Raw genomic sequence first — 11993 nt, 5'->3', positions numbered from 1 at the left:
GTGTCCATGGGCGGTAACACAACCACCACCTTTGTATTCTAATGCTACTTAAGTATTAAAGGCGAGAATACACATTGAAGACTGGATGATACGTGGAGAGGTATATAGCCCTGTTCCAATGCTCTTTTACCACTTCTGAAAAACTAAACCAGCAAGTTTGTATAAAAGACTCCATCCAATGGATAGTGCAAAAAAGAGAATAGTGTTAATTCTTGTTTCCCCCCAAAAAAGGTTGATGAAACAAACATGCAGACACTGGTGAAAACCCAGTCACCTCTGAATGGAAATGCACAAGAATCACAGAGAATTTCTCACATTCATAAATAAAATACAACATGGAGTTCAAAATATTGCATTCCACAGACCGAATGAATAAAGGTACTGTTGCATAAAAGAGAGTGAAATTGACAAAACTAAACACTGTCTAAGTCAGTTTAATTGTTCTAGCCTCATTTCAGGGACCTTATCATGTCGAGCTTTTCAGCATAATAATCAGGGCCCTGCACTCAGCTGAGATGCCAAAAGAATTGTGTATTAGAGTAGACAAGGAGATTGTCCCAGGTCTACATTTTTTGCTTTTACATTCTCATCAGATGTCCCTTGTCATTTAATGCAGGCCTCATTAAAATGATATAGCATTTGAAAGGAAAAATGGAAAGCAATAGGCCAGCACTGGAGGCTAAGATGGAGAAGATCTCCACAGATACCAGGTGTTTTCCTTCAGAGCTCAGGTAGGTTGGAACAAAGGAGAACCACACACTGCAGAAGATCACCATGCTGAATGTGATAAATTTGGTTTCGTTGAAAGTGTCCGGCAACTTCCTGGCTAGGAAAGCCGCTGTGAAACTGGCAATGGCCAGCAAGCCCATGTAGCCCAAGACACAGTAAAACATCACAGCTGAGCCCTCATTGCATTCCAGGATGATTTGGTCTTTTGCTGAGTGCCGATTCATATCTGGGAAGGGATGGGAAGTACTTAGCCAAAGTGTGCAAATGACTGCCTGCACAGAAGAGCAAGAGAGAACAAGAGAAATTGCTAATCTTTTCCCCACCCATTTCCTCATTCTTGACCCAGGTTTTGTTGCCATGAATGCCAGGACCACAGTTGTGGTTTTTGCCAAGAGAGAGGAAAGGGCCACAGAGAAGATGGTGCCAAAGGCAGTTTGTCGGATGAGGCAGGCAACCTCTTCAGGCTTTCCAATGAAGAGCAAGGAGGAGAGGAAGCAAAGCAGGAGGGAGATGAGGAGGATGTAGGTAAGGCCCCGGTTGTTGGCTTTGACAATGGGTGTGTTCTTGTGTTTGAGAAAGATCCCCAGGACTGAAGTTGTCATCAAAGAGAAACAAATAGCCAATATCGTAAAGATGATTCCTAAAGGTTCTTTGTATGAGAAGTAGCTCAGAGCACGGGGAATGCATTCATTGTGTTTCATGTTGGGATATTGATCTTCTGGACATTCTACACAGGCATCCATGTCTGAAAAAGAAATGCTGCTCTAAGGTTTCAGGAACTGAAACAATGTATTGGAGGAAAAGGTATCCATATACATATCAAACACTTTTTTGAGTTTATATGGATCTGGTGTAAATATCAGCTAAGAATTTCAGTACTTGCCCTCAAAGTGGATGATTAAGATCTCATTGCATGCATTCTCTCTTCCTGGTGTTTGCATGCATCTGCCCGTCTGCTCCTTTCATATGCGATGTGGAAGGGTCCTTCTTATCTACCATTGAGATAATTTGTCAGGTTCACTGGGGTGATTTATAGTGAACTTCAGAAATGTACATAAAGGGCAATGGAGAGATGTTGGGAGGCCCAGTGTGGGCCATATTGTCTAGATCCTTTAAACCTAATGCCCTGCCTTGGTAATTGTTCTCAGCTGGGAGGTAGGTATTTGCTTTAGTACTACTGCACTTTTCTGAACAACAGCAGGAGCCTGAAAAGGGCTGTAATCTCTTCAAATCTCTTCAGCATTGTTTGCCAAGAAGGTAAGATCATTGTATCCTGTGCATAAACTGACATTCTCGGAATTTACTCTTCAAAAAAGTATTGCTGAATGCCCTTTTCAGGTCCCTCAACCCCGCAACAGCACAGCAGGCAGCAGTACTTCCAGTCGTCTCTCATGGAAGTGGTAAGTTCAGATTCATATAATACATACAGGATTGAAGTGATTAAAAGTGGTTGCCCTTTGATAAAAATCATACAATCGTACAATAGTAGATTTGGAAGGGGCCATGAAGGCCATCATGTCCAGGCACCTTCTGTTGCAGGACACCAAGTTAAACCACCCCACTCATATGGCCGTCCATTTTCTTTTTGAAGGTCACTAGTGTGGGAGATCACCACCTCCCTAGGCAGCTGGTTACACTGTTGTGTTGCTCTGCCAGTGAGAAAGCTTTTCCTGATCTCCAGCCTGAATCTGGGTTATCTCAACTTGAATTGATTATTCCATGTCATATACTCTGTTATCAGCAAGAAGAGATCTTGACCTACCTCTTTGTGACAGCCCTTGAGGTACTTATAGAGTGATAACTTGTCCTCCCTCCGTCTTCTCTTCTCAAAGCCAAACATGCCCAGTTCTCTCAGTCTCTCCTCAAAGGGCAGTGTTTCCAAATCCTGGATAATTTTTGTTGCCCTCCTCTGGATGCTTTCTAATTTTTCTGTGTCTTTCTTAAATCTCGGTGCCCAAAACTGGTCACCATGTTCCAAGTGAGGTCTACTTTTCTACTAGAGAAAAGTATAGGGGAACAACTACTTCTTGTGATTTGGAAATATACTTCTGTTAACGGATCCCAAAATAGCATTTTCCCTTTTGGCAGCTGCAGCGCATTGTTGGCTCATATTTAGCTTAATGTTCACAAATATTCCAAGATCTTTTTCTTTTTCAGTTCTGTTGAGCCACATATTCCCCACATTGTATTGATGTATTTGGTTTCTTTTTCCTTGGTGGGGAACTGGCACTTGTCCTTACTGAATCTCATTCTGTTGCTTTCAGCCCACTATTCAAGTTTATCAAGATTGCCCTGGATCTTCCCTGTGTTTTCTAGGGTGCTTGCTATTCCACCCAGTTTTGTATCATCTGCAATTTTGATGATGTTTCCTTGTACTTCCTCATCTAAATCACATAATAAAGATGTCAAAGAGCACTGGGCAAAGGACTGAATGGCATGGCACCCCACTCATTACCTCCATCCAATCTGAGAAGGTGCCATTGTTGAGCACTCTTTGTGTCTGAGAGCCAATTTGCAGCCAATTTTGGATCCACCTAATAGTTTTTCCCTCTAGTCATTTTTTCCTAATTTGTTTATCAGAATGTTGTGTGGCACTATGTTGAAAGATTTGCTAAGGTCTAAGTAGATTATGTCCACAGTGTTCCCTTTGTTCCTTTGGGAGGTTATCCAGTCAAAAAATGAGATTAAGTTAGTCTGACAAGATTTGTTTTTGATAAATCTATGTTTGTTTACATTTATCACTGCATTTTCTTTTTAAATAATTTGCTCCAGAATTTTTCCAGGGATTGATGTCAGACAATAGTTCCCAGGTTCATTCCCTGCCCCCTTTTTGAAGATAGGGGCCCTTCTCCATTTGTCTGGCACTTCTGTTTTCCAAGACTTATCGAAGGTAACAACCAGTGGTTTTGAGAGTTCCTCTGCTATCTCTTTCATGGCTCTGGAATGGAGTTCATCAGGCCCTGGAGATTTGAAAATGTTTATTCCATCTAGGTATTCCTTGACCATTTGTCTATGAATCTGGGCAGCCATCTCTCTCACTTTCAGCTTGGAGGTAGATTTCCTTGTGAGAGAAGAAAACCATGCACTTCTGCCTTTTCCTTCTCATCGGTCAGCATTCTGCAATACACTTTAAGTGGCTGTACACTCTCCTCTTTCTTTCTCATGACTTTTGTTCTGGATGTACCTGAAGAAGGCTTTCCTGTTTCTCTTGGCATCCCTTGCTATTCTCAGTTCATTTCCTGCTTTAGCTTTCCTGGTGCTATTCCTACAATTCCTTGCTATTTGTTTAATTCTTCCTTCATGGCCTGGCCCTGCTTCCACTTCCTGTACATGTTCATTTTTCTTTCAGGCTTTCACTTAAGTTTTTGTGGAGTCACATAGGTTTCCTCTGCTGTCTTCTACACTTTTTCTTGTTGGAATTGTTCATAGTTGTGCTTTGAGAATCTTCTTTTTCAAGATTCCCCACCTCTCTGGAATCACCTCTCAAGATTCTTTTTTCCTTAAGGGTGTGTTGCCATGGCACTTCACTTATCCTTTTTCTGAGTTTGTTGAGGTTGGCTTTCTTGAAGTCCTGGATGCCTGTTTTGCTCCAGTTACCCTTTGTCTCCTGTATAATTGAGATTCCAAGTATCACATAGTCACTTTCCCTCAGAGTTCCCATTGTTGTTATATTGTCCACCAGGCCATCCCCATTAGTTAGTATTAAATCGAGGATAACTGATCCTCTCGTTCCTTTTTCTAATTTCTGCTGAAGAAGGTTGTCAGCAACACATGTCAGGAATCTCTTGGAGGGGCTATGCTTGGCAGAATTTGTCCATTTAAATTAAGCCAGATGCTTTCAATGGGGCCACTAAGTCCCTCTTCTTGCATTTCTTTGTATAGGAATCTCACTAAGCAAGCTGAAGGACAAAATAATTTTGTGTGTGGGCATTGATTGCCCACACACAGTCATACATCATAGAGGTCAAGCATAATATTTGGAGGAATAGATTTTTCTTTTTCAGTATAGTTCCAGCCTTCACATCAGTGCATTTACCAATCTCTTTTTAACTGCTCTACAGGGGTCTTACAAGATTTTTTTGACATCTCTCCATGACAGAATATGCATCACTTGCAAAGGTATGTATATGAAACAAGAATACTGATCAGATGAGTCTGGATTTAATTTTTGGCCACTTTGACAAAATATAGCACAAAAAGATTCCTACCCCTCTTGCCAGACATCATCCCTTCTGGGCATGGGGCACAGTCATAGCAGCAAAATCTCTCTCCTTCTCTCTTTTTCCTGACAAAACCAGGAGAACAGTAGTCATTGCATCTGGAAATGGGCACCACCTATACAGGAACACAAAAGGGAGATGGGCATTGTGAAATTAGATCCTACTCTTGTCTCATCTTAATAGAAGTTCTCCCAGCATGGTGTGATGAAAGTGCTTTGTTTACTCTTTGTTATTTGGGTGTAACAGACAGTTTGTACTTCCTTGTAGGACACATATAAAATGCAAAACAGTAATCAGTATTGTAGCTGTTACTGTAGTTCATTACTACTCATGAACAATGACGAGAAGAACTTTGCTTACAAGAACCCCACATGATTGATGTGATCCAAGGTCATGGTGGGTTGGTTTTGTTTTTTGTTTTTTGATTTAGGTAAGAAATAATTTCCTCATCAAAAAATTCAGGAATTATTATTTAGTAAAAGCATTCCCTTTAGAAAAAGAAAGTAAAGAAAAGCAAGTTACCAAATAAAATACAATTTTCAGTGAAGAAGAATCAACTAATAGTATCACTACTTGTTCAGTCAGTGTCAGAAACATTCCTGAATGACCAAAGTGTGATTTATTCTCAGAAATTATACACTTCATACAATAATTCAGGTTTTTTAAAGCTATGTTTAACAATAATAAGAAAGATATGATTCTATTGCAAAAGAATGGAAAGTCTATTCTGCTCAATGGAATTTCAAAATGCCACTGCATTTTTGATATACAAATGTAATAAAATAATTAACAGTTTTTCTCCATTGTTTATTGATCATTTTCAGCTCCAAGTAATGATGGTTTGCAGGAGTTCTTCAGGTATTACTGCTGTACTTAAGTGTCAGCTTCTCTTTTATCATTTAGGCTACAATACCTTTTTACCAGGAATGGCCACCATTCAATGGATCCTGCTTCTGATGAAAGGGATTTAGATGTTCCAGGCCCCCATTATTCTATAATTGCCCATTGCTACATGAGCTCATCCAAGAGCAGGCTGTCCTGGTGGTGATGGCAGAACCGACCATCCTGGAAATGGGAGCATGAGGGAGTCCATCTTGCATACTGGTTTCAGAGCAGGATCTGGGCCTCTCCCATCCAGCCTTCCAAATTAATGCTTGGGAGACTAAATAGACTGAAAATCAGTGTGGTGTGTTTAATGCAAATACTGTAAGAATGAGCAGCAATGAAATGCACCTGGATGTTTTTGAACAGGTTGATTCAGCTTTTCTTAAACTTGTTTGTAGTGTGAATTCCTATATCAAAAAAATCCCCCACACACCCCAAACTAAATTTTAAATAATACATTTCTGTTTTGTTAAATAAGAATGAAGTGATTCTATGACAATTCTTTGGGTGAATTTTGGACTAAATTGAGAGCGGACATCTATATGGAGAATTGGGCTGCCTTTGACTCGACTTACATGAACCGAAACAGACACTTCTGCAGGGAAAGGTTTCCTTAGTATCAGACCAGTCTCTAATTGGGGTGGAAATGGAAACTGGGCTAGCTTTGGGCTGTTTCTCTCTTTTGATGCATAACTTGGCCAAAGTTTGTGCTTCAGAGATTTGTTGTGCAATGAAGATGAACTCCTTTACATCTATTTTCTCCCCACCTCCAGCTGCAGTGCTGAGCTATACAGGAATTGCATAACTAACTTGCAGCAATTTAACCCATTCTAGAAATGTGATGCCATAAAGTCGTCATCCAAAAAGTAAAATTAAGTGAAAGAAGAAAAAGGGAGGGGGGAGGGAGAAATGAAGAAAGAAAGGAAAAAAGAAGGAAGGATAGAATGACGGAACGAAGGATGGATGAACATGCGTTGGAGGCTACTACCTCTAGAAAAGAAGGCTGCAAGGTAGTGGAGAAGGGAGCAGAAGACCTGAAAACATCAAGCATTCAGCAATGTCATCCCTGGATACCTTCCTTAGAATAATGGAAAATTTGATGTGACAAACTCCAGTTAGATTTCCACATTTTCTTCTACACAGGGAAAGCACAGGGCATTTATAAGGTGAGGGGATGCCAGTGAGCAGCCAAGTAAGAATGAAACGCACATATCAAGGGACATTTCTTGGAATATTTCCCATATGTGAGTTCAGGGGCTTTGTGCAATTGCATGTTATTCTGACCTGGTTAAAACTTCTGTGCCACATGATTAGATCATCTTCGAGGGTCAGCTCTTTCCCTGGAGGAGCCTGGGGTTCCAGGGTCCCAATCTTTCCTCTAGCAAATGAGTTGTTGGGGAATGTTACCAAGTTTGTAACATCAAAACCTGTCACCAGTTCTCCATTTTCATCAAAACTCACAAGGTCTCCATTACCGTTGTTGAATGTCAGTTTCCGTAGCATACCATGTAACTGAATTTAAGAAAGTAAAAGAAGCAGGAAGAAAAGGTACAACAGAGAGCTGAAATATCTACAAGGAATTTTACAGGAGTCTGATAAATCAACATGAAAACTGCTATTAGGACTGGCCTTTCCTCAAGACAGATTGAATAGCAGGGCTGGCATGATGCTTTCCATACCCTCGAGAGGCCTTCTGCTGCCATTAATAAGCTTCAGTCAGTTTCCTATGTACCACCCCTCTGGGATTTTATGGACCACATCCTTTTGTATAAGGAGGCTTTGTAAAGGAATTGGCCCTGAATACCTCTTGTGTGGCAGGTTCTCCATGGAGAAAGAAAATATAACTTAGGGATACTTCAACCTCTCTGAACCACCTTACTTCCTTCCTCTGAAGAAAACTCCAACTTCTGCAAGTAGCATTCCCTGGGCCACTGCTGAAGAAACATTTTTAAAGCAGGGAGTTGAAGGAGAGCAGAAGCAAGTATTTAGACCTGAAGATTTGAGATGGTTCTGAATATACATGAGTCCAATCACAGCAGTAAGGAATTCATTTTGCTAAGCTGTAACCCTTCTCCTTTTGATTATATATAGGTGGGACCATGTGATAATGAAAAATCACATAATTCTCTGCCATGCTGTGTATTCAAAATCTGAGATCATATCCTTCAGCTACTCAGCAGAGTCTAGACAGAATCTTGCCACTCCTTCTCCCACAATTGTTCCTGTCATAGGATGCTCCATGAAGGCCTTCTATCACCTGCTATCCTGCTGTGCTAAGGAAACCAGGAGGGAGGAACCCCCAAAATGAAATTAAGAGCTCTGGCTACCCAATCTAAAATTACAGTCTCTCTCCAAGCAAGCTTAGGTGCTTGGACCTGGATGTGTACAAGACTTGAGACCTATCTGCCACAGCAAAGGCTTGCAGTCTACCACTAGGCTGAGGAATTAGGTCAAATGATTTTGCAGTAAACCCTAAGATTTGTTCAAAGTGATTTGTGTCCTTTGCTTGTACCCACCTGCCATGCTTCTGTTTCTTGAAGTGCTGCCCTCCCTGCTTCTACCCATCTCTTTCTGGATGCGTAGATGGAATGCAAGGTATGTGCCACAGCATGCACGGCATTGTAGACATTGTAACTGTGCCCAGTCATACTCATTTCAAAGAAAGTGCTTGAAAGGTTCCACAACCGTTCCTGTCCAGAGCACAATGCCTTTCCTTCCCCTTTAACATTTGGGATGCCTACTCGACAGCTGAAGGCCTGCTCCCAGAAATCCTGAACAAACATGTCTCCTTTCCTCCAGTTAGGCCTTACACTGTGAAGAAATGTTTCAAATCCAGGTGGCTGTCCAGAGTGAACAGCAAAAGATATGGCACCATGGAAATGTTGGATGTCCCACATCTTTTGGAAGGAGAGAGATTCAAAATGCCACTGGGATGTTGCAATCCACACTTTCCCCAAAGGTGGCAAACCGAAAAATGGTGCCATTGACATCATCATTCTCAAATTCTGCCAGGATGGGGGTTCTCCATGTACAAAACAAGCACTGACTTTTCTTTCCATGAGAATGGGAAAGTTTTCCACCAGATGTAGAAGCCGGCCTGTATACTCCTCTAAATAAGTCTGCTTTGGTAATTGAAATATGAAGGCATGGCAGATATCATTCTGGGAAAGCAGTGGGATCATGGTCTGCAAGAACATGTCCCCATAGTCATCGTCCACTGCCAGGAGCCCAATCCATGTCCAGCCAAAATGCTGAAGTAAGCGCACAACCCCCAGATACTGATGGGATTCCCTGGGCACCATCTGGTACAAAAAGGGGAATTGTGTTTTGTCACCATGTACTGGGGAAAAGGACCCATAAGTGAGCTGAAATTAAATGCATCAAAGTACAGATTGATTAGGAGATAATGTCTACTTCTGTCTCATGAAATTTCCAAAATTCCATGGAAATAACCTACCTGTGGGATCTTGTACATGGCAGTGGTGATGGCCATAATTTCAGTGACTTCAGTTACAAGTCCTCCAATGACCGCAGCTATTTTTTTGTGAGCACCACACCTGAAATTGGGCATAAAACTGTGGTATGTGCAAAGGATGCCCATGGAGGCCTTATATGTCATCCTCGCAAAGTAGTAGCCATTAAGAATGTGGAAGCCCAGAGTGAGGTTTGGCAGGATGTTGGGATTCTTGTTGATCTCGTCTACAGCAAAGGACAAGGCCAGGATGTGCTGGTACATCTTTGGCACAGAACTGCAATGAGAATATTTCAACTCTAATGTTTGGGTGCAAAATATGGAATGGCATACATAGTGATGGGTCCATCTTCATATATAGAATTGTTTATCTCAATCATTAGTCATTTTGACTTCTTTTTTCATCAGTGATGATTCCCATTTTCCCAAATGCACCTTCCCCACACATAATGCATATAGAGATTATCACAAAATAGATCCTACTCCAATATACCCATTCAGAGTGCGTGTTAAGAGAACACATCTCACAGAAAGTAAGTAGAAGTGAGCAAGCCAAAGGATGATAGTGGTTTCATCGTGTTTTTCTGAAAGATAATTGGATATATCCAAAGTGTGTTCCAATAATGCTCTTCCTATATGGCTTCTCTAAACAGCAACTTTGGTTTTCATATGTAATATTAATGTTTCTCCGAGTCCATCCACTTTCTCACTTTTATTAAATAGAAACTATTCTCACTGTGCTGCTTCTGTACCCAGCTTTTCCTCTGTTTCCAATCCATGCATATATAAGCTTACTCTACATCCTCAATATGGGACCTTCCCTTGAACTTCCCTCTCTGTTCCCAGACTCATCATGTTGAGTTTTATTTTCTGTATGCCTTGTGGGAAGCAATTGCTCTGCCTGTAACTAGGAGTTTCATTACACTAAATGGAAGCATTCAAGATAGTGTTGGACAGCTATATGTCAAAGATGGTTTTACTCGGACACCTTACAGGCCCCTTCCCATTCTACTGTTCTGTTATTCTACTTATCCAGGAAAGAAAAATAGGACTGGTTTACTTAAGAATGCCAAGCAATCTAAATGATCCCCATTCTGTAGAAAGAGATTGGACAATAGCTGACAGTGATTTTGTGTTCAAAGTATACTAGGAATTCCTTATGCATGCTCCATTTTAACACAGAAGATTTTCAAAGTGCATGATCTTTAACAGCATCATTCAAAGGGCAAACTCTATCTTTTAAAGGACAAGATCTCTTCTTGTTCATTCAAGAGTGCGGGACATAGAATAACGAACTTAAATTATGGGAAACCAGCTTCAGAAAAGACACCAGGAAGAATGTTCTGACTGTCAGAGTAGTTCAACAATGGAACCCATTACGTGAGGAAGTTGTGGGCTCTCCCTCACGGGAAGAATTCAAATTGTGTTTGTACAGTCGTCTAAATGGGATGGTATAACTTGGTGTCCTGCAATAGCAAGGATTTGGACCCAATGGCCTTCTGCCCATCATCCAACTCTAATATTCAAATACCATGCCAAATAGTTCACAACCCCAATGTGTTCTCAAATGAAACTTCCATATTCCAGAAAGTAAATCATGACACATTAAGGGAAAAAAATCCCTTAATCAAACAACTTTTCCACATTACTGTGACTTGTGCATATTAAAGGAAGAAAAGTGGGGGGGGGAGGAAAGGAAAAGAAGGGAAGGGGGAGGGAAGGATGGAAGGAAAGAGGGAAGGAAGGAAGGAAGGAAGGAAGGAAGGAAGGAAGGAAGGAAGGAAGGAAGTAAACTTACACAGCTTCATTGATCAACATCCGTGTGGGTTCATGTACAAAAGAGGAGTTGTTGAGAAGATAGAAAACATGAGAGACAATTGCACCTGTGACAAACATGCCTGGCTGATAAAATTGGTGAGGTGTAGGAAATGGATCTGCAGGTATAGTGCAGCTAATAGAATATGTCTCACATTTTGTTTGTAATTGCAAAACAAACATCAAAACTGCAAGAACCACAATATTCATATTAACAGTTGTCATCAGGATTAAGATTCCTGTGTAATAAAATAGGATCCATTTTATTTCATTTTTTCATGAATGGGGTGTGGTGCTGTAGATGCATAGGTAGAAAAGTGCCAAGTTTCCTTTGACAACTTCATTGCCACTTTCTCTTCCTAGATTCTTTGCAAAGATGACATTTCCTACATGTTTGCCTGGAACTCTTGCAGGAATCATTTCTGTCTTAGAAAGGACAGGAGCTGCCTCTCTGCATATCAAATATGTTTTTATGGCACTGTAAAAGTGACGAGAAGCTTGAAAGATCATATGCAAGGAGTGTGAAAACCACTAATTTGCACAGTGACATGGGAGCTGATAACATCCCCCAGAGGATCAGAGTTTCCCATGGCATGACACAAAGGAAAGCACCTGAAATAGAAATCATAATGGCCATCTTTTTCATGTTGAGGTGCACACATGAGGATGGAAGATCCCTCCTGCTTTCACAACCAGGATTTATGACATGGCCTGGAGGGATTCCCAAAACCCCTCCTGAGCCTCCCTGTACTCCTTAAATCCTTGGGATGAGTAACTTTGGTCCAAGCTTGGAAGTCCATGCAATGCCAATCAGACTCCTTACCATGCCAGACCACTGCTGTCTGAAGGAAGTGGATGCCATGTCCTCCAAG

At 41.1% G+C, this 11993-nt stretch overlaps 1 protein-coding gene across 1 annotated transcript; it reads right to left on the bottom strand.

Annotated features, from left to right (window-relative positions):
• Positions 1–578: 578 nt before the first annotated feature.
• Positions 579–9570, bottom strand: LOC123029924 (vomeronasal type-2 receptor 26-like). Its single transcript, XM_044443361.1, has 4 exons — positions 9292–9570; positions 7119–7346; positions 4933–5064; positions 579–1466 (listed from the first exon to the last, which is right to left on the bottom strand). The coding sequence occupies exons 1-4, from the start codon at positions 9568–9570 to the stop codon at positions 579–581; spliced, it is 1527 nt and encodes a 508-aa protein (XP_044299296.1).
• Between the last annotated feature and the right edge of the window lie 2423 nt (positions 9571–11993).

The sequence above is a fragment of the Varanus komodoensis genome, unplaced genomic scaffold (genome assembly GCF_004798865.1).
Source record: "Varanus komodoensis strain SLA01 unplaced genomic scaffold, ASM479886v1 scaffold412, whole genome shotgun sequence".
Lineage (NCBI taxonomy): Eukaryota > Metazoa > Chordata > Lepidosauria > Squamata > Varanidae > Varanus > Varanus komodoensis.
Note: the sequence above shows the minus strand (reverse complement) of the source record. Positions and strands in the feature narration are given on the sequence as shown.

Coding starts and splice junctions, on each gene's coding strand:
- LOC123029924 (XM_044443361.1), bottom strand. CDS start 9,570: ATGTACCAGCACATCCTGGCCTTGTCCTTTGCTGTAGACGAGATCAAC. Junction 7,347..9,291: donor CCATGTACAAGATCCCACAG/GTAGGTTATTTC, acceptor TCTTAAATTCAG/TTACATGGTATGCTACGGAA. Junction 1,467..4,932: donor TGTCTGGCAAGAGGGGTAGG/AATCTTTTTGTG, acceptor TCAGACATGGAT/GCCTGTGTAGAATGTCCAGA.